This window comes from Cryptomeria japonica, chromosome 10, assembly GCF_030272615.1.
Source record: "Cryptomeria japonica chromosome 10, Sugi_1.0, whole genome shotgun sequence".
Classification (NCBI taxonomy): domain Eukaryota; kingdom Viridiplantae; phylum Streptophyta; class Pinopsida; order Cupressales; family Cupressaceae; genus Cryptomeria; species Cryptomeria japonica.
In genome coordinates, this window is record NC_081414.1 from 298,792,900 (window position 1) to 298,815,391 (window position 22,492).

General features: G+C 33.9%; 1 protein-coding gene across 2 annotated transcripts in view; it reads right to left on the minus strand.

Moving 5' to 3' along the window:
* The window catches only part of LOC131040905 (probable methyltransferase TCM_000168), a 54,399-nt gene extending 39,402 nt beyond the window's left edge, over positions 1–14,997 (minus strand). Inside the window, exons 1-3 of one of the 2 annotated variants that reach the window (XM_057973863.2) lie at positions 14,648–14,997; positions 14,154–14,534; positions 13,799–14,074 (exon numbers count right to left, since the gene is read on the minus strand). In XM_057973863.2, coding sequence (XP_057829846.2) covers positions 13,799–14,074; positions 14,154–14,534; positions 14,648–14,761 — 771 coding nt within the window. In that variant the 5' untranslated portion in view covers positions 14,762–14,997. The remainder of the gene's footprint in view (positions 1–13,798; positions 14,075–14,153; positions 14,535–14,647) is intronic. The other variant, XM_057973862.2, reaches the window with a different exon arrangement.
* Positions 14,998–22,492: the final 7,495 nt, after the last annotated feature.

Sequence of the window (22,492 nt, forward strand, 5' to 3'; positions counted from 1 at the left end):
TTTCATCATACTTTCATGTATGAAATCATCATCTTAATATATCAACTCATATGTACATATTATCACTTCCATCAACATTATCAATAGTATCAATACAACCCACTTAGTGCAAACATCAGACACCAAGGAGGTGTACATCCATAGATCAACTACAACCAATATCAATCTTTCCATGACATTTAAGACATTCATGACGTCATACGAAAAATGGCCATGACAGATAATAACTAATGGAGTGTCATCATCATATCCTTAATGATCTACTCAACTAGTCATACAATTACTCATGTCAGTTACATTACTACTGCCAACAAACACTTCCTCAACAAATGCAACAATCATTGCTTTCTAATACATCAATCAAGAATTAGTCATCTCTATATTATTGCATATCTAATAGGATAAGAACAAATACCTTTATCAACACGCTCTATAGTACAACATCCAAATATCAATTTTTTCAACCATGTCGCCAAAGTATGTTAGATATCAACACCAAGATGTTGGAAATTAAACGCAAATCATGTGCCCAACACAATCAACAACAATCCTCTACACAAGAAAATATCATACACACTCTGTACTATCCATAGTCTTCTTCCAACAATTTCTCATTCAACTACAAAAAGTGACAACACTTGTTAATAGCATCAACAAGAAGCAGGCAAACAACTACCATATAGAACCATTAACCAATCTTAGTGTAGACACCATACAACTTCACCATTACCACAAAAAGTAGGCCATCAAGTAGTTAGCCACAATTACCATATCAAGAATGATACCTTAACATCTAACACCAGTTAGGAACCAAATCATCAATGACACCTCAACACCTATCACCGACAAAGGACCATAAATAGGATACCATATATTGTTAGACATTAGGTTGACATCAGTGACAACACATATTTCCAACAATCTCCCACTTTGTCATTGATGACAACATAAAACATGTTGATGTATGCATAATGCAATGTTCTCTCCTTCCATATCAACATCTCACATAGTGTCCCCCTTTTTGACATCAAGGACAAAGGGTGCATGTCATTACATGATATTCCTAATTCAAAATTAGTAGCACAAGATTTGATTTTTATTCTTCCCTTCCAACAACTACTAACCAATTATTTTCTCCCCCTGAGAACAACAATCAACATCAATCTAGAACACAAGATATACCTTGAATTTATTCACTTGGCTTGCATTATTTACTTCTCTCTTCTCAAACATTGCATATTCTCCCCTTGTCAATATTAACCTAATAAATTATTGTAGCACCCTAAATTGTACTCGCTTACAATTTTGTACTCATTTGGGCCCTCACCTTGGCATTTGTCTCCCAAGGCTTGATTGGAGCCTTGGTTTTTCTCACACCATCCACCAAACTTTATTTTTTCAACATACACAGTCTCCCCTTATATTCTATGTCCCAGATTGGTTAGGACCAGAGCACTAGCGCTATGACCCTCTCGATTAGGGCCCATTTTGGGTCCTCTTAATAGTCATTTGAAATGAGTGAGAATCCTAATCCCATGTTGGCTCATGTTGAAAAATTAAGTTGTTTTTCAACTTAGAGGAAGTATAAAAGGAGGCATGTCCCTCTCATTTTCAGAAGATCCAAAAAATGTAATCACACATCCATCAAGCAAACAAGCATTCAATTCAAGTGAGAAAGTAACCAGACTTCTTTCAAGGATTGGAGCAGAAGTGAAGTCAAGGTTCAAGCATTGGATATGACATTCATGTTCTATGTTTTATGAAGACTACATGAAACCCTAATTCCTCATGGAGACAAACAAAACTTCGTAAAGAGGCACATCATTAGTGTTTCAAACATTTTTGACATTTCCATCAAAAGGAAATCATTTCCAATACAACACTTCATTTACATTTCATTTCTAAATTTCATGGTTAATTCTAAAATCGGGGTTTGACCTAAGGAAAACCCATATTCGCAACCATTTTCCCTTCTCTACCGTGTACAGGAATATGTACGGATCTACAATTTTTAGGATTGACATTATTCACAGAGATAAACAAGTCCCCCTTTGGATGGCAAAAAGTTCAGAGGATGAGAGCGAAAGGCATTTTAGTCTCGACAATTCAGGATGACATTTTGGGAATAGATCCAACACTGACATATTGTTCAAATCCAAGTTTGTGGCTCTATTTGATGACCGTAGCTATATGTTTATGCATAATTGCTTCAATTTTAGTATATTTACCCTAATTTTAAAATTTTCACAATTTAACTTAAAAGAGGGAATCAAATCTTAACTAGCAAATCTAATTAGAATTCTCAGCCCTATCCTTGTTAATTTGAGGTTAGATCTATTGGTTTCACCCCTCTTTAATGTGGTAGTCCCTAAGGAAAATATTAAAGGTTTTACTACATCATTGGGTGAAACCTTAATATTTTTCGCCATCACAACTACTATCTCCCCCTAAGAAGAAAAAAATTAATACTCCTATTTTCATCCTTCTACATCTTTTGCTAAGATAACCAACACATATTCCCATAGATATTTGATACACAACTTAAATTAATATTTTTGATGTTCTAAAACAACTTGCCTTCACTATCACGTTGGACATATGCGAACTACAAAGCTTCCCAAATAGAAGCCACTCTACACCGCCTACTACTATAGATGAAACAACAATAATTTAATATTATGTACTAACATAATATTTAATTTATTCACTAGTACATATAGTTTATAGATGTCATGGCACAATGGATAGGTACAAATTGTTGTCCATAGAGGGGTTTGTGTTTACCCCTCATGGACTAATTCCTCCTATGTTGTTTGGCCATGACTCACCACAATCTCTGTTAATTTGTGGAATCGTATACGCTAGAAGTAGAATCAATAGAACTTTATTCCCAAAGTTTTCTTGGAACTTGAGAGGGAGTATATATTCCTTTCTAGTGGTTAGTTGCCTCTGCTATAGAATAGGCATTATGAGAGTTGATGTATTTTATGTTTTATTAGAGAATCAGTGACAAGAAATATCTCTTCAAAACTACAAGTGTCTTTTCAATTGACAAATTTGTAATCGGGCTGAGGTAAGCTTCTTAGAACAACATTTGGCACTTTTCCTTGTATGAATTACAACGGTACATGTAAGATGATACAATTGTAAATACTACAAGAAATTTTAAAATTGGCTCATAGAAAGAAGAGAGATAAATAGAGAGATAGAAAGATAGAGTTAATAAAGATATATAGAAAGAGAGGTATAGATAGAAAGAAGAGAGATAAATAGAGAGATGTAGAAAGATAGAGTAATAGGGATGGAAAGGGAGAGAGGGAGACATGGATAGAAATAGGGAGCTTTATATGTAGAGATAATTATAACTTGAGAAAGATCTAGAGGACAAGGGAAAGGAGAAAGATAGGTAGAGGAGAGAGAGAGGAGAGATATACATATAGAGGTATAGTAAGAGAAAGGGAGTTAGAAGGGTAGAAAGTGAGATAATGATAGGGGAAGAAAGAGAGATATATCTAAATAGATAAACAAGGGAGAGAGAGGTATAGAGAGAAATGTTCTCCCAAATCAGCTTGGGTGAAGGTGAGCATAGGATCAAAGACAACAAGGAAGCCTTTTATAATGATTTATGAAAATTTATTACTGTCCTTGGTACATAAAATATAAATGTTTAATTGTTTATTACTTTTTAAATGTTTCAATTCTTTTGGGAGCAAAAAAAGATGAAATATTATTATTTAAAGTAACTTTTTTAAAATATGCCGGCATTTAAAGTTTTAAAAATGAAAGATTTTAAATGAATATAATTATTGTTTCCAGTGCATAGTTTGAAAATGACTTTAAGAAATAGATATATGTTATATTTACAAATATTTGTTATAGTATTTGGTTTGGTATTACCAAACTAACATCAAATTTGTCTAGCCCATACAAAAGTGAAACATCCTTTTCACATTTTTAGTTAAGTAAAAATTCTTTTTTTTCATATTGCCACTTTTTGATCCATCGTGATCGTGCACTCACCCTTTATAAACACTTATGTGATGGGATAGGAGAGAGAAATGAAAGGTTAAGAATAGAATTGTTTTACTAGACTTTAATTGCTAATGTATAAAATCATAGCACACCCAACAAGATTTAAGAGGAGAAATGTAAGATATTGGGATAAAACTAAGGTATGTTTTGCATAACATTTTGGTTCTAGTACCCAAGTTTATAGATAGACAATGTGTTAAGAAGAATTAAATAGGTGATCATGTTACTAGAGCAAGAATTAAAAAATAGATTTGGAAAATAAAACATATACAAGGCACTTAAAAGTGAGAACAACAAGAAGAGATCCATTTAATGCATGCCAAAAATACACCTGGAATTTAGTACTAACGAATAAAGGCTCAATAAGGATCCTTTAGTTGAAGAGGATGATCTTAAAGGTTAAAAAAAAAGAGAGGAAGAATAAATATAAATAATAGGTAAATTTGAGGATAAAAATAATATTTAACTACCTATTAAAGTTAAAGAGGAAAAGATATGGTGGAAATAGGAGTCTTAGCCTAGTATGAAAACTAAGAACTTAGTTAATCACTATTTCCTCATATTTGTTAGAGGAGAATAATCAACAACATCCAAGTTTAGTCCTAAAGGAGATTTGGGGGCTATGTTTGTTTATTGACTCTTTTGGGGTTGGTTGTGATTGGATATAATTAGGATAAAAATGACGCAAGAACTAAGAAATTGAAAAGAATCAACATAAAAAATAAAAAATAAAAATTGAAAATCAATTCAAAAGTATAGATATGGAAATTGAATGCAGAAAGGAACCCGTATCAGAAATTTGAGCTAAAACAGCTACCACTTTAGTCCAAATAAGTGTCATGCAAGTTAAGTCTTTGAATCTAGAATCAAGAGGTTTTGTAGCCCACTCTCTCAAAAAATCAATCAAAAAGTATCAGACTATGGAGCTAATTAGATTAGTTCCAAGATTTTCGCTTGTTCAAAATCTAGAAATGTGTGTCTTAGTCTATACTACACAATTTTGTCACTTTCTACTGTTAGATCTATAACTAACACATTGGAAAAAGAGAAAAGGTTGTTTTGTATAGGAGTTTTCCTAAGTCAAACCCTAGAAAGGATCATAAGAGAGCTACCCCTAGCAGGGTGAAGGCTAAATCTAAAAGAAAATATTAAATTGAAATGATGTTACCTTAGGAATAGATGATAATGGTGATGCTAAGGATAATACCTTCAAGTGTTGATGCAATAACATGACATGACAAGACATAAAAGAATCAATCATGAAAAAACACTTGCATGTAGATTGTTTTAGCTTGATGCTCCATATTGCTCAAATCTGAAGATACTTGCTCAATGATTATAAATGATCTCAATAGTGCTTAGATGAAAATGAATTAAAGAAATTGCATTTTTATAGGGTTCTCAAGGTCTTTCTTATTTTAGGTTGACTTCAATGGTCATTTCAAATTATATAGATCAAATTACAAATGACGAGAACCAACACTCCAACACATTTCATTTTTTACCCTTTTTGGATGGACTATGGTGCTAGGTGCCATAATCGACCTAGAAAAGGGTAAACTTATGTTGGTTGCAAACTACATAGACCTAATACATATGATTTGGTCACCAAATAAGTATATGATGATAGTTTTGTAGTGGCAAGACTAGAAATAGGCTTGAAATTAGTTATGAGATGACACACTAAATCAAGGGCCCAAAAGGAGTGCAAGATTGTAAAGGGGTTACAATTTATGGCGCTACAATAGGCTATTGAAGAGCAGGGAAAGTAAAAAAAGTGTCAAAATACTAAAAGATTATGAAGATATTTTCCTAAGAGTTAAATCACAACTGAAAGAAATAAAAGATGAAGCTAGAGTAACTAAAAATTAATTAAAAGAAAATGCTAAAATAAATAAATGAAGACCTTACTAGGTCAACTTAAATTATGAACTAAAAGTTAAAAGTGAAATAGGCGGAATCTTGGTTGGCGATTTATTAAATTGGTAGAGAATTCAAATTGAATAATTCATATGGTAGTTTAGAAAAGAAGATAGGGGAACGAAAGATATGTGTGTAATTTTTAGAGCTCAATAAAGCTTGTGAATATGACATATTTCCAATGTCATATACAAAAGAAGTCTTGGAAAGGATTTCTAGTGGAGAATTTTGCTCCTTCACATATATTGTTTTATTGTCATTGGATAAAGATATCAAATGAAAACTGACCAAAACCAACATTTACAATAGAATGAGGATGATACAATATATAATCATATCATTTAGACTAAAGAATACACATGTAGTTTTCAATAGGATTATGATTAATAATTTGGAGATTTCATACATGATTTTATTGAAGTATCAATTGATGATTAAAGATTATATGGTAATGCTAAAGAATATGTTTAAGAACTCAAACTAATGTGTGAATGATTCCAAAATATTAGGTTTTATATTAAGTTAAAAAAAATATATAATTTGCAACTCCATTCATTAGCTTATTGGGACATATAAGCTACAAAGAAAGAATTATGATATATCCTCTTAAATTAGTTATAATTTTAAACCTACCACCATGAATGAAAATGAAAATAACAAAAAAGCATTCTTGGGCTACATTCATAAGCACCAAATATTTACAACTATACATCTATCTCTAGTCCCATTGAAGAGCTTCAAAAGAAAAATGATAATAATTAATTTGAATGGATTGATTAATGTCAAAAGTCATTTTATACACTCCAAAACAAGACAATGGAAACCCCAATACAATTATTTCCGTATTGGACAATACCATTCTATGTCTAATTTGATGCATTTGGAACCATTATATGAATAGTATTAGCACAACTTAGCGGTAGGAAGGATCACCTAGTTGTTTTACAATAAAAATATGCAATAATAGAAAGAGAAGCCTTAATGATGGTGTTTGCCTTGCATGAGTTTAGACATTATTTCTTAGTAACACCTCTCAATTTTTCACAAACCATGAATTGCTCAACTTTCTCATAAGTAGACTAGTAATACATGGAGTAATATGTAAATGGGTAATGTTATTTAAAAAATATGGTTAAATTTTCTAAAACTAAATCAAGGGTTAGACTATATTTCTAGAATTGTAAATGGAGAATAGAAAATTAAAAGATGATTTCTCCAATGCATACCTATTTAGGATAGGTGTGTATCTAAAGAACTACAAGAATGGTTCAATTTCTATCTATTGACACCTTTCAATAAAATTATAACCAAGAAGATGGACAAACACTAATCACAAAAGCATTCACATAAACTATCACAAGTGAAGAACTATACATTTTTGGGAAAGATAGTTTTTTGAGTTCTATTAGACCATAAATGAATCAAATATTGGAAGAAAAACATCAAGATAAATCTAGAGGGCATATCACAAGAAACAAAACTATAAGAAAAGTTTCATTTGATAGTACTTTGGTGGCCAACCTTATTCAAGGGTGCTAATAAATATTGCCACAATTTTACATTTCTTAAAAGAAAGTTAGGAGACAAACTTCAAGAGATGAAATGCCAGTATAAATAATATTAGTTGAACACCTTTCAAAAAAGAGTGATTAATTTTATAAGACCTATTAATGTCCCCTGCTTATAAATATAAGACAATTCATTATAATAAGCATTAAATATTTAAGTAGATGTGCAAAAGTGGAATTGATAAAGGATTGTACTTCAAAGACAACAACTAGATTTATTTATGAGAATACTATCATGATATTGTAAAAAAGAAGGAATCAAACTCTAGTTGAAAGTCATAGATGCATGCTTAAAAGTAGGGACTTATCTTAAAAAAAATTCAGGTTGAAGATGGATGTATACAAATTTGGTTATCAACTATTGCATTGCATAAGAAGAAACCTGATGAAACATGACATGGAAGCAAGATGACTATGATAGGTCTGAGAAAGTAATGCATAATGATTGGTTACAACCTAGATTGAAAAGGATATAGAATTCATAATATCATAACACATGTGATTCTAAAAAGGGATCTATGTCCTTTTTATGTTGATTTAGTTTTGCATAAACTAACAATAGCAGAGAATGTGAAAGCCACAAAACTAGGAATTTTATTGCAAATTTGAAAAACTTGAAAATAATGATTCTATTTTGATTGGGCTAGTAAGGGAACATCAACCTACAATTATACAATGTTCATGCATATAATCCATTCAAAATCAAGAAGTTGATATATCCCTTAGAGTTCAAGAAGCACTTGAAAGTGATAATATTGTAGATTGGAAGCATGTAATGAATACTAAATATGAATCCAATCATAAAAAACAAATATGCGAATTCACAAGTTTTCCACCTTGAAGAAGAATAGTTTGTTATAAGTGGTTGTTCAAAAAAATATAAGACAAATGAATCAATTGGAAAAAATACACCTAAAATTATAGGTTTGGATTATCATGACACATTCTCGCCTATAGTCAAGATAACTGTCACAACCCTCCTTTATCACTTTTTGATTTAAATACAATTCTATCATATTTTTGGATAAGCTATTTGAATGATTGAATAAATGTTATAAAAAGAATGAAAATAATAATACACACACACACACACGGAAAATATACATTATTTTTATTTATTTATTTTCCACTTCCAATTATGGCACATGTTGTAGGAAGAATAAGAAGCTTCTAGAGGATTCTCCACCACCTTGCATGTAACTCCCCACTAAGTTTAATCAATTTGCATGAAGTCCAAAATTGGGAAAGAATCTCCTTTTTAATTAAATTTTCTAGATAGTGGAATGGAGGGATTTTTCTTATAAAATTGTATGCAAGTTTGAAAGAAGGGAGTTGATTATGTTTTGAAGAAATTTCCCCAAGTTTTAGAAGTAGATCTTCTTTGGTAGTCTCATTTTCGTTGCAAGAATTTTAAGTTGTTGTTTGAAGGATTTCTCTCAAGTTGCAAGGAAGGATCATAAGGATAGCAAGTGGATTCAACATCAAGCTCGATAAACCAGGTTCTCTCCTTGCTTTTTCTACATTCACTTATGAGGAATTCGTAATATCAAAAAATATAGTTATAGATTTTCCTTTATATAAAGAAATTTTAGATTGTAAATCTCTTATTTAGAGATAAATAATAATGATAATGCTTTCATATAGTGCATGTAAAAGATAGTTTATTTATTTATTTAATTTCCCTTAAGAAAATATGCACATGATCTTGCTTTTTGTTTTTTCCAAAGATTTTAGCAAAAAGAAAATCATATTCCTTCATTTGTTTAAAATCTCTTTTTCTGAGATTAAAATTCTTCCCTGTGTGATTTAAGTCTTTATTTCTTCCCTCTAATTCATTTCTCTGGTTCTTTGAATGGAAATCTGAATCTCATTCTTCAATCTCTCTGTGATTATTTTTAAATCTCTGTGTGAGTATTTTAAATCTCTCTGTGATTATTTGTAAATCTCTTTGTGAGTATTTTAAATCTCTCTGTGAGTATTTTAAATCTCTCTGTGATTATTTTTAAATCTCTGTGTGATTATTTTAAATCTCTCTGTGAGTATTTTAAATCTCTCTGTGATTATTAGTTAAATAGATCTCTCTATGAAATGAGTTGACTAAAATCTCTTTGTGAATATTGGTTGAATCTCTGTGAATATTAGTTGAATAAAATCCTCCTGTGAATACTGGAAATAAACAATTCCCCTGTGAAATCTAGAAATAAACTTCCTCCCTACGAATGGTGGAATAAACTCTCTCTCTCTGTAAATATTAACCTCTTGTTACTGTAAAATCAATCTAAAACAATTGTTTGATCATCTATTTTATCCATGTTCTTATTTTCATAAATAAATTCTCTTTTGTTTTTATATATCATTAAGTAATTGGAAATATATATATATATATATATATATATATATATATATATATATATATATATAAAATTTATTCCAAATGTTAAAATATATTAATGTTGCATGTAATTATAATAACACGGTCTTCGAAAAACATTCGAATGAATATCGGTGGCGTACGGGGGTGGTGGGTATTGTAACCGCCGGGGGCAGTGGTACCCCCCACTACCCCTACGGTCACTATCATGGCAGTGGCCGCAAGGGAGTGGAGGGGATCACGGTGTCCCCTCAACCCTGTGGGCCTGTGCATGCAGGACCGCAGGGGTGATGGGACCCATGGTCGCCACCTCCCCCCATCACCGTCCCCTCCCCCTCACCCCCCCTATTTACTATTAAAACAAAAAAAAAAAAATCGCTTATTTTATTTTTGTAATTAGTTTTTTTATATATATTCTTTTGCAATTTAGAGTTTTTAATAATTACTTTGGGGATAAATTTCAAGTTAATTGCTAATAATGATTTTTGTTTAAATTTTAAGTTTAATTGTTATTAATTGCAATTTAGGAAATGTTAATTCTTTCCTTAGTATAAATTTTAAGTTGTTGAATTTAACTTAGAAAAGTTCATAAATATTGGGGATTATTGTGTAGTAAATTCATAATTAAATTATCCTTGGTAAATTTCTATATTCGTAAATTATATTATATCAAATTCTTTTAATTAGAGTTATTCATTCCATTTAAGATCCATTGGGACACTTGGTTGGCCTTTAGCAATTAATTCACATTAATATGATTTGAATCGAATGCCTAAATTAATCACTATTTTTGGGTTGCTTAATCATGCACGCAAGTTACACTATTCTTATAACATGCAAATTACTTATAGATTAATTACATTTATTGACGTTTTTCATGCAAGTACACATGTAATTATTAATATGCAAGTTTCATGATGGTCATTGTTATGCAAGTTATATTTCAAGTAGTTATTTCAATCAATTAAATTTTGTGTGTTCAATTAGTAATTGTTTTCAAGTATGATGTTTTCATAGCTCGTAGTTAGAAATAAAGGAAGATGGAAACCAAAACATGGTAGCGTTCGGTATATACGGTGCCTCTGAGTCACGCTTATGGGTAATGCTGTCGTGTTGAACTATTGCACTTAACACCTAATAAAGCTACATCAACGACGTCTGTGGCATTGTCCCTATAAATCGTCGGGGAGTAATAAGGAACACTTGGAAGTTAAAACCCAAGGGGCGGGCAATCCCCCTTGGATCGATAATCTAATAAGATAATTTTAAATGATTTTTCATCCGTTGAGATAAACCATAGTAAACCCCCTTTAGGGTTGGTTAAGTAAAATGCTTTATGAAATTGATTTAATCTTGAAGAGATATTGGTGAATTACAAATTGGTCAAGGGTGAGGCTTATGATAGGTGATAGGATGTAGTTGTTTTAGGCCACAAACAATAGGCCATCTTGAGCCTTTTTTTAAGCGCTACCACTGTGGGTAGCAACCGTAGAGAAACTGTCTGGGACATTGACCCTAGAAAGGGTTGCGTACCCACTAACCAGTTTACATCAAACCATAGAGTAGAAAATAGAACTACATACTTTACGCCTTGATCCCGTGCCGAAGCGGGTATGTAGGCAGTCTTGGGATGGAGTTGTCCCTCGTACTCAGGCGTTCGTGGGTGGGGTCTAGGCCTGGTATAGAAGGATTGAATAGAATCTTAAATTGAAAGATAAGTAAAATAAAATGGAAAAAGTAATTCAATGCATACTCGGAAGGAATCCCGTATGGATTCGCTTGACTTCCTGAGGCTTTAAGCCAAATTCCGAGGTGGAATTCAAGCTTGTATTATGTTATTTAATTACTCCCAAGGACGGCGACCTCGGTGCACTTCTGTTAGAAGAGTGTAGTACTTAGTGAGTGGCTCAGGACCCGAATGGTCCCGATGAGTCTAAGTCTTTGGCCAGAGCACCTCCTATCTCGATTGGATAGATGCCTACCTCGTATGGGTAGATGCCTATCCCGTATGGACAGATGCCTAACCCGTACGGTTAGATGCTCATCCCGGATGGATGAATGCCTAATCCACATGGATGGATGCCCAGAGTATGCAATTGAATCAAACACAATGATTAAATTTTTTATTAAAAAAAAAAAAGAATGGTAAATTTTGTTGAGTTAATTATGGTGGGTTATTACAATAACACCCTTTAGAGTAATTTTTGCAATTGTAGCATCCTTAGATATTCGTGTACACTAGCTAGATATAGAAAATAACATTTTTAAATGTGTTCTTAAGTGAAGACATTGTGTTGATTGAGATAGTCACGTCAAGAGTATGATATGAATATATTGATGGGTTTCTATAAAATGAAGGATATGTTAGTTGGAATGCTGATTTGAATGTCTACATCAAACATTTTTGTGTCGAGGATATTTTAGCTCTATATGTTGATGGTATTATCATTATGAGTAGTTATTTTGAAATGTTTGAATTTTTAAAGTCTCAATTAGCTATTGAATTTGAGATGACCTATCATGGTGAAATTCATTATTTCTTGAGTTTTTCAAATTTTAAAGGATGGGAGAAAAAGAATATCCATTTTAATCAAGAGAGGTATGTTAGGAACATTCACAAGAATTGTGGGATGGGAAATTAGAAGACAATAAGTACTCCAATAGAAATTAGAAAGATCATAAATGTGTTCCAAAACACAAGAAGAAGAAAACCATATGAGTATAGTCCAAAGTTAGAATGTTATTGGGAGCTTAATGCATGTTATGATTTTTAGTAGACCTAATATTGCACATTTTGTAGGTTTATAAGTTATTTTTCCAACAATGTTGGACTATGCACCATTGGGTACTAGTCAACATAATTTTCAAATATCTTCAAGCACAAACTAAACAGAAAATTTAATATTTTGGAAGAATCTCTAAAGCTTGCAGGTAATTGTGATGTATATTGGGTAGGAGATAGTAATAGTAAGAGATCAAATTTGGGATATATTTTATTCTTAGGAGGTGTAGTTTTATGAGCAAGTAAAAATCCACCAACAATTTATCTTTCAAATGCAAGAGTAGAGTACATATTAACATGTCAAGAAACAAATGAATCAATATTATTGAAAACATTTTTGCTCGAAAAATGGAATTGTCAAACCCATCCAATATATTTGAAGTGTGATAACAAAGTTATATTGTCATTATAAAGCATTTAAAGCATCATTGAAAAGTTAAGCACATTTATAAGAACATTGTACAAATGAAGTATTGTTTCACTAAAATAATGATGGAAAACACATTGACACATGCACTTCCAAGAAACAAGTTCGAGTTTTGTTGGGAATGACTAAATGTATTACATCCTAATTTAGAAATAGTTGGCTAAGTGAGAGTGTTGTGTAGAAATAATAGCTATATATTAAGGGACTAGAGTTATATTTAGAGCATTTTATTTAATAAATGATAAAGCAGAAGAACAGTTATGTAAGTTTTGTTAAAAATGGATTAGTTGCAGGATAAGGAGTAAATCTATGTAACAAATAAATCTAAGAAAATCATATTATTTAATTGAAATAATGGTGGCAATTGCATTGACAAAAGCACAATTAAGAAACAAATTCGAGTTAGATTGTTCTAGGAACCACTACATGTATTACATCCTAATTAAGAAATAACTAAAAAGTGAGAGTAATGTGTAGAGATTCTAGTCATATTTAAAGATTAGAATTGACTATCTTTGATTTGACTTGTGTAGGTGACTAATCTAAAATTACACTAATTTTTCTAGTAAGACCCACCTATTAATATTGTCTAATATTTAACCATTTAAGTAAATCAAAATTTAAAATATGTTATTTAACCCAAGCGATCTAAATAAATCATTTAAAGAAGGATCTTAAAGGACGGATTTAATGCACACCTGTGAGACCAGGTCCTGGATGGCAAACCCTAACGCCTCCCAACATAAGGCAGATGAAGTGGGCCGCCTCCTGCCTGCATTTAAACGGCCGTTAAGCACCAGAAACATGCGCCCTCCCTCCACCACTTCTTTTGCCCTTGCTCTCAGAAAGCAATTGAAATCCTCTTGAAACTGTGCAAAGTAAGCATCTTCAATCCCTGCAGGCCCCTTCTCCGATATGTAGATTCTTCCTTTATTCCACAGCTTGCTATTCTTATCTTCCACCTGTGGGGGAACCTGACCAAAAGCCATTTATTTATTCAGTGAGTAGATCCAAACCCTCGACAGATAAATGAGCAGGTTGAAATGAAATTACCTGCGAAAGCCAATGAAGGCTGAAAGAAGAATGGACGAAATGAAGACTTTTGGGCGGAAAAAGTCGGGTGTAGAATGATCCGGGCACGCCCGCCGCAAAATATGATGTTTCCACAGGCGGCGCAGCTGATAAAAGTCTGAAAAGGGTATTGAAATCAGTAGAAGGTAAGTCGTTGTAGAACACATGGAAATCAGGAACCCTAATTCCATTGTGGGCATATTTGTTTCGGATTAGTGTTGTAATTATTTCTGTGATCAAAAGTGCATTTGGTCCGCATGAACAACCCAGATCCGCTATGCACAGTGTCTCACACTCTAATATTGTTTTCCAGGATTTGATGCATTCTTCCAGCTCTGATTTTGCTCTCAATAATTCGTCCTTCTGTGTTGCAGAGCAGATTCAATTCTTTGCCTCATAAATACCATCAATAATGATCAAAACAAAGGGCGTTTTCTTGAGAGAGAGAGAGAGAAAGAGAGAGAGAGAGATCAAACCTGCCAAGTGGAATTTTGAGCATAGCTGTAGTCTCCATTGCCGGCATTCATAGAAAACACCCTTTCCATCTTTTGCTTGTTGTGGAACGCTTCAGCAGCTACTTCTGAGCACATAAATGTTTTTCTTGGAGGGCTCTGTGTTCATCAGGCTTCAAGCAGTGCTAGCAGACAAGACAGGTAATTTTCAAAAAAGTTTTGATTTCTGTGAGTGTGGAGGTGGAAAGTGTTTGTTGGATACTCCAACAAGGACCGGGCCCGGGGGTCCTGGCTCTGCAGTGATGCATGGGGTCAGGTGTCAGGTGTGCCTCACATTCTCTCTTTTTTTCTTCAGTCCAGTGGTGGAGAATGTCTATTTTGAAAGAGGTCATATCCTTTCAAATTCTAAGGGATAAGATATGTAAGCCTTTTTTGATAGGGTGTAATGGTAGTTTCATATTATTATAAGTCATATGTAGATCTATATACAAAAAATTTATTAGACACTTAAAAATAATTATTTTAATTATTTTTAAATTCTTGACGTAATTAATTTATTAATTATGTCAATTTTTTAATTCTTCTTAATATAATTAATATTGTCACTATAACATGTTGATCAATCATCTTTTATTCTTCTAAAAATCTTCATTATTAAATCTTTTCAAATTTCTTCTCTTAACTAAACCTAAGTGATTCTTACAAATCACCTTTTCCTAATCCATCATTAACATAATAAATTTTTTTAGAAACTCTCTAAACTCACTTAGCATCACTTAGCATTATTTTTTTAATTTTTAATTCTTTCCACTCATTCTCTCTCCTAGTCAAATCCTCTTACAAATCTTATCTACCATAATCCCACCTAATCTTTCCTCTAAACCTTTTCCTAATGAGTTGCTAGTGACTAATCATCATGATTAGCCACAAAGTCAACTCCTTGTCATTTCCATCCAACCACTCTCTTTAAATGCCTTTTTCTTAGGTGAATGTGAGACATTCCTCTAGGCATCTCATCTTCCACAGAATTTTAATTTCTCCTTATTCTTCCAATCTCCATGAGCATCTCTTTTGAAGAATTTTTAATTCTTCTTTTCCATCCCTCAAGAAATATCCTATCCCTTGCTCTCTCAGGCACATTGGGAAGTCTTCCCAATGAATCTTGAGGAGTGTGGAGACAAGAAATGCCTTCAAGGCATATCTCTTGGTCTCCACACCTCCTCTTGGGCCTTGTGTGGGCTCACAAGCCTTCAAGGCATATCTCTTGGTCTCCACACCTCCTCTTGGGCCTTGTGTGGGCTCACAAGGACTCTTGACCCTCCATCTTGGGTCAATCCTGGCCCTTCATTTCTCCTCCTCTCTCCCTATAAATTGAGGACTCCATCCTCTCACATTTCATCTCCAATTTTAACAACTTCATGTTGTTAGTTTGTGCCTAGGAAACCATCTTTGCACCTTTATCATGCCAAAGTTACCCCTCATCCATGTTTAGCCATATTATTCATCTCATCCTTTAAATCCATCACATCCATTTATTCACAATGTTGGAGAGTCAATCACAACAAGCAATCTAGGAGCAAATCGACATCATGTTGAAGGTATTTGGACGCACTTCGACTTCATCCAAGCTCCATCCGAGGGAGAAGGTAAAGGTTTGCAAGGTAAAAACATTTGTCTTCATATTTTTATGTGATTTGATTTATGCTTCATGTTTTTATATGTTTTAGTGTTTTGATTTGTATGCTAACCATCCAAATCCACCTTGTTTTTTTTCACCATCAAACTTTAAAATATCAAAACTTTAAACCACATTCAGATTACTATGGTTAAACAATAAGATCTCGGTCAAGGAAACTTCTGCACAACAAATTAGGGGGTTTACGCTGAAGAAATCCAAATTTTACATGAAAACAAACAATCAACAACTCCAGGGTTTGCAAAATGAGCATCAGACAGTGTTGAAATCGCTGATGGTATTTGTTAAGTAAGTATGAAGAGGATTTAGTCATTCCATTGAATAATAATTTCCAGACTTCAATAGGGTTTGCTGATTTTTTATCATAATACGTTGATGAGAAATGTTATTAGGCCTTGGGATTCTATTTGACAGATGGTCTCCAAACAAGTGCAGTTGATTTGGATGAAAAGCTGGTCTTTGTAAACACAAAGCAGTATAGAAGGATTATAAGGCATAGGCAAACCCAAAAGGTGAGGCAGTTGTAGAAAAATTCATTTTGATGCTATCAAAAATAGTTAAGAACAATGCTATGGTGGCTATGAAAATGCAATGGTTAGAGGGTAGTCAATTATGTAAGGATCTGCTTGTCCTAACCCTAATTATAATTTTCAATTATAATTCATAATTTTAATTAAATTAAATTCTATTAAATGCACATGGAGATTTAAGTCAATTGACATACATGCAAGTAAATAAGTGAAACTTAACATTCATGCGGAGCACATTTGACATGCAAAACTTATCATGCATTGTAGAAAAAGAAAAGTAGAAGTAAAGTGTGCATGAAATAGCATGACGGTAGAATTAACATTCAAAATTCATAATTAATATATACCATAATTAAGCTAACTATCTAAAAATTAAATGTGATCATGCTTGCATATATGAAAGAAAATTAACCAAGAAAAGTAAATCTTGCAAAGAAAGACGTATGTTAGTGTGTTAGTGGGTTAGTGGTTTTTCTCTTCTTTCTCTTAGTTACATATTACATGGCAACTTTCTGTCGCATTACATCATGGGACTTTATAGGTCTTTTACATAGCTTTTACATGAGACCATTCTGGTCAATTACAGTAATATAATACAATATACATCTTTCAATTATTACATATATTTTCTCTGATTCTCTATCTTCGGATGTGTCGTCTTCATCACCATCGGACAAACCTCCTTCTGCAATTTGGAAGACGGACATATGACCTAGGTGTTTTATCCGCCCAACCAAATGAAGCTCACGCTTCCCGAATGCTCATGATAAACTCTCATCCCTCACGACGGAGTATCTTAGCAAACCAACATCAATATCAGGAATGGAACCTGTGCACGCATGTAGAACTAACAACCAAACCGTTGACCTAACTACATGTGTTATGGTAGGGAGAATTTAATTATTTGGCCAAGTTTTCAGACAAAAGAATTAAATTAACACCTCCCAGATTAATAATATTATAATTATCAATATTTTTTTTTATAAAAGTGGATATACCATTGAATTATATCTATATTTTTTTTTTACAAGGTGCCTGGTAATGAGTACTGAAGGGAAAGAACCGGTAAAAAAACCCTTCAGTATTGCTCTAATAACACAGAGCCTACCTACCCATTACAAAAAAGCCACTTGGGCACATTCCACCAAAACCCCTCCCCATATTACATATTCTTTTCATTAGACACAAAAGAAGCTGTCATGAGAGACATACAAGCATAATTTGTCATTCAAATCAGAGAGAAGAGCAGCAGCCACCTAAAATTGAAAGATCAATACAAAAAGTCGTCCACGAACCACCCCTGTCTACAAAGAACATGTCTCCAAGCCACTTATTAGCATGTCATTAGACACAAAAGAAGCTGTCATGAGAGACATACAAGCATAATTTGTCATTCAAATCAGAGAGAAGAGCAGCAGCCACCTAAAATTGAAAGATCAATACAAAAAGTCGTCCACGAACCACCCCTGTCTACAAAGAACATGTCTCCAAGCCACTTATTAGCATGAGACAAAGAACAAGAAAATAAGCCACTACAAGTAAGCCTGCCAAGATAAGAATAGAGAGCAAACAAAGAATAATCCATATAAAAGGAGAAGGGGATGCTAGAAACCCGATGGAACCAAAATGAGGCCAAGCCAAAGAATAGCCCATAAAAATAGCCAAGTAAGCAAAATAGAAATAAGAAACCACCCCATATACCATACCACCTGCAATTTCCAAAACCCCGAAGACAACCACCATCTGCCAAGCCTTAACAAAATCATTCGTATGAAACAGATCATATTAACATATGAGAAGAACCACCAGAATAAAGGAGAGAAAAACATGAATAAAGAAAAACATAGCTCGTTTATAATCCAAGCCAGGTGAGAGAGGCCATCATGAATACTACATTGGCGAAGCACGATACAACACAAAAAGTGTAGAAACCAACTTACCCAAGCATAATTACCAAACCCACTAGCCGAAGGAGTGAACAAAGCACATCCAGACATAATTACCCAATCAAGTAACCAGGCCAAGCACTTCCCACCATGATTACCAAATCAAACAGCCAACTGTAGATCATGTTAAAGAAGAAATGCCAACTCATAATAATGAACAACTGAATAATAGCGTGTAAGGGCATCAAACCTGTGATTAACCAAATAAACCCAATATGCCAGACAGGATAACACCACACGGATGAAGTTCAAACACCCTCCACGCTCGAAAAAGAAATACTTACTATGAATGCCATCATCAAAAAATGTTGCCACCCTCCTTAATGTAATACACTCACCCGAACTTAAAAACCAAGGCGACGACCAATAAGCAAGCAATGAGGATAAAGAACACTTCCCACCATGATAACCAAATCAAAACATCCAACCTACAGATCAAAATGCCCACTAACAGTAATAACCAACTGTGTGAGGGCATCAAAACTTGAGAATGATCAACTAAGTCCGACCTGACAAACAAGATATAAATCACACGGATGAAGCTCCATCACCCTTCTTACTCGTAGAGGAAATACTTATTGTGTATGCCATCAGCAAAAATGTTGCCATAAGGCAAGACAACACCCTCCCTAATGTAATACATGAAAGAACATCCACAACGAACAAGGAATGTGGTGAAAGCAATAGAAAAAAGGAAACCACCCATCCAAAAAAATGATCAACCCATAAAAGATCAGATTGCACATGCCATATTGAATCAAGCAAGAGACCCCTGATCCCAAACCTCAATCAAAGGAATACTTAAAAAAGAACACTAATGCAAGAAGAGGGAATATCCCTAGGGGAGACTTCCAAATACTCGACACCTTCAACTACAACGTTATTAGCAAGAAAATCAACAATACAATTAATTTCCCTATAGCAGTGAGAGATAGTAAAGGAACTAAAACACTTCAATTGAACAAGAATTCAATCTAAAAGGTATTGCAAGTGCCAGGAGACACATTTCTTATTAGAGACCAATTGAAAGACCAGCATTGAATCTCCTTCAATGACAATATCCTTAATGCCCAAAGAGATGACTAAATCTAGACCGAAAGATAAAGCATGAAATTCAGTAGAATTGTTGGAACCAACACCAATATATTTACACACAACTTTGACAATCTTAGAATCGTGATAAAAAATGACAGCTGCAATCCTCGACTTTTCCGGATTACCCTTGACAGCCCTATTAAAATTTAATTTAAAAGAGAATTGCGGAAGAGGAGACCATTTAGCAAGCCTACGCTTGACAAGAGAGGATAAGCTTGATGCTACAACCCCATGAGATGGAATGACTTGAAGTGACTCCCATTTCCATGTTACCCAATTATCCCAACAGGAAAAAGAGCGCAAATGTTCCAAAGTTTTATAAATATAAGAAAGCACCACTTCAGAAATGGAGGATTAAATCCTATCAAGCACATCCAACAATGAAGTAGATTTATGCTTGAAAATCCTAGAGTTTCTCTTAAGCCAGATATTCCAAATGACAATAGATGGAGCAACAACCCAAAGAGAAGAGTAAAATGATGATGAATACAACAAAGGCCAAGCAAAAAATTGAGACAATAAATTAGGACCAATAGCAGAAGACCATCCAAGCATACCAAACAACCAATACCAACAATCCAAGGCAAATGGGCAATGTAGAAATACATGATCCATGGATTCCATGAAGAAACCACAAAACACACAAGGAAACATCGCAGTAATCCCAAGCCTATCTAATCTCATCCCAGTGAGAACTCTATCTTGAACTGTGTGCCAGACAAAGGAACCAGCTTTAGGAAGACAAGTTGAATGCCAAAAGAGCTGAGAAGGCCAAGGGGGGAAAGAAGAAGAATGAGACAAGACCTTGTACCCCTCCTTTACTAAAGAACCTGAAGCACTCTTAGTCCAAATAAAAACATCCTCTCGATCTTGAAACACTGGTAATCTTTTTTCAAGCTCTTGTACATAAGCATCTTTGAGTTCTTTACTGGTGGACAAAAAATCAATAGATTTCCAATGAAAAATAGGATAAGGATCTGAAGTATCAACATCACAATAATTAGCAACAAAAACGCCCCAGAGACCAGTAAGGATATCAGATAAAGGAGGCCAAACCCGAATGGAAGACAAGGCAACATGACCATTCCAGACTTCATCCCAAAATCAAGCCTTCTTGCCATTATGAACTACCCAAGAGAGGTGAAGAAGGATAACCGATCTACAACTAATAATAAAATTCCAAAAAGCTGATCCTTTTGGGAGAGATGAGGTTGTGAAAAGCTGTTCTCTAGAAGCCCCCCTCAAAGACTAAGTAAACATAATGAAAGTCCATTTACTTGAAGGGTCCATATATAGCTTCCAGACAAGTTTAGCCCCCAAAGCTTTGTTCTAAGAAACTAAGTCTCTGATACCCGAACCTCCCAACTCCTTAGGAAGACACACCCTATCCCAAGCTAATAGAGGAATCTTCTTCTTACCCCCAATATTATCATTCCAAAGAAAGGATCTTAAAGACACCTTGAGATCATGAACAACCTTGGGAGGAGTTTTCAAAACAAACATCAAATAAATAGGAATGGCATTAAGCATTGACTTAATCAGAAGAATCTTACTAGCTAAAGTAAGCCATTTATGATTCCAAGAAGAAATTCTGGAAGATATCGCATGAACCACTTTATCCCAAAACATTGCCTTATTCGATCCAACAAAAAAAGGAATGCCTAAATACTTACAAGGGAAAGAACCCACTTGAAAACCCCAAAAATGAGTCAATCTATTCTGAACTAGAGGGGAAACATTCAGGAAAAACACCTTTGATTTAAGACTATTAACTTTTTGCCCAGAAAAGGAAGAGTAATCATCAATAATCTTTTTGATAACTCTGGCTTCTGTCAGTGAGGGTGAACCCAATAGGAGAGTATCATTCACAAAAAGACAATGGGATTACAAAGTCGGATACCCATCAATTTTAATACCATTCCAAATACCTGAAGATCTAGCATCAGAAATAGCCCTACTTAAAGCCTCAGCCAGAAGAATAAATAGAAAGGGGGAGAGAGGATCCCCTTGCCTAACCCCTCGAGAGGAAGAGAAAAAACCAGTAGGAGAACCATTAAGTAAAATTGAAAAATGAGCAGAAGAAATGCAGGAAAAGACCCATTTAACCCAACTATGAGCAAAATCAAAGCGTTTTCTAAAAACATAAACTAAGGAAAGCCAATCAACCCGATCATACGCTTTAAGCATATCAAGTTTAAGAATCATAGCCGAAGTCTTTTGAAGTGAAATGGAATGCAAAATCTCATGTGCAACAATTGCACCCTCTGAAGTTTCCCTTCCAGGAACAAAACCACCCTGATCAACAAACGCAATCCTAGGAATGAGCTTAGCCAACCTAACTAAAATTGCCTTAGTAATGATTTTATACAGGGTAAGTGCACAAAGATGGTGGTAAAAAAGAAGGTATAAGTGGACACTTTTTTTCTGAAATCAGGTGAACCTGAACTTAGAGGCAAAATTTGAAAGTCATCCACTCAAGATATGAATATAATCAAAGAACAAATATTGTAGTACTCTGAATCTAGTTTCCAAACTACTATACTTTTTAATAATTGGATAAGATTAAGGAGGTCAAATCCTTCGCGCACAAAAAACAGACCCT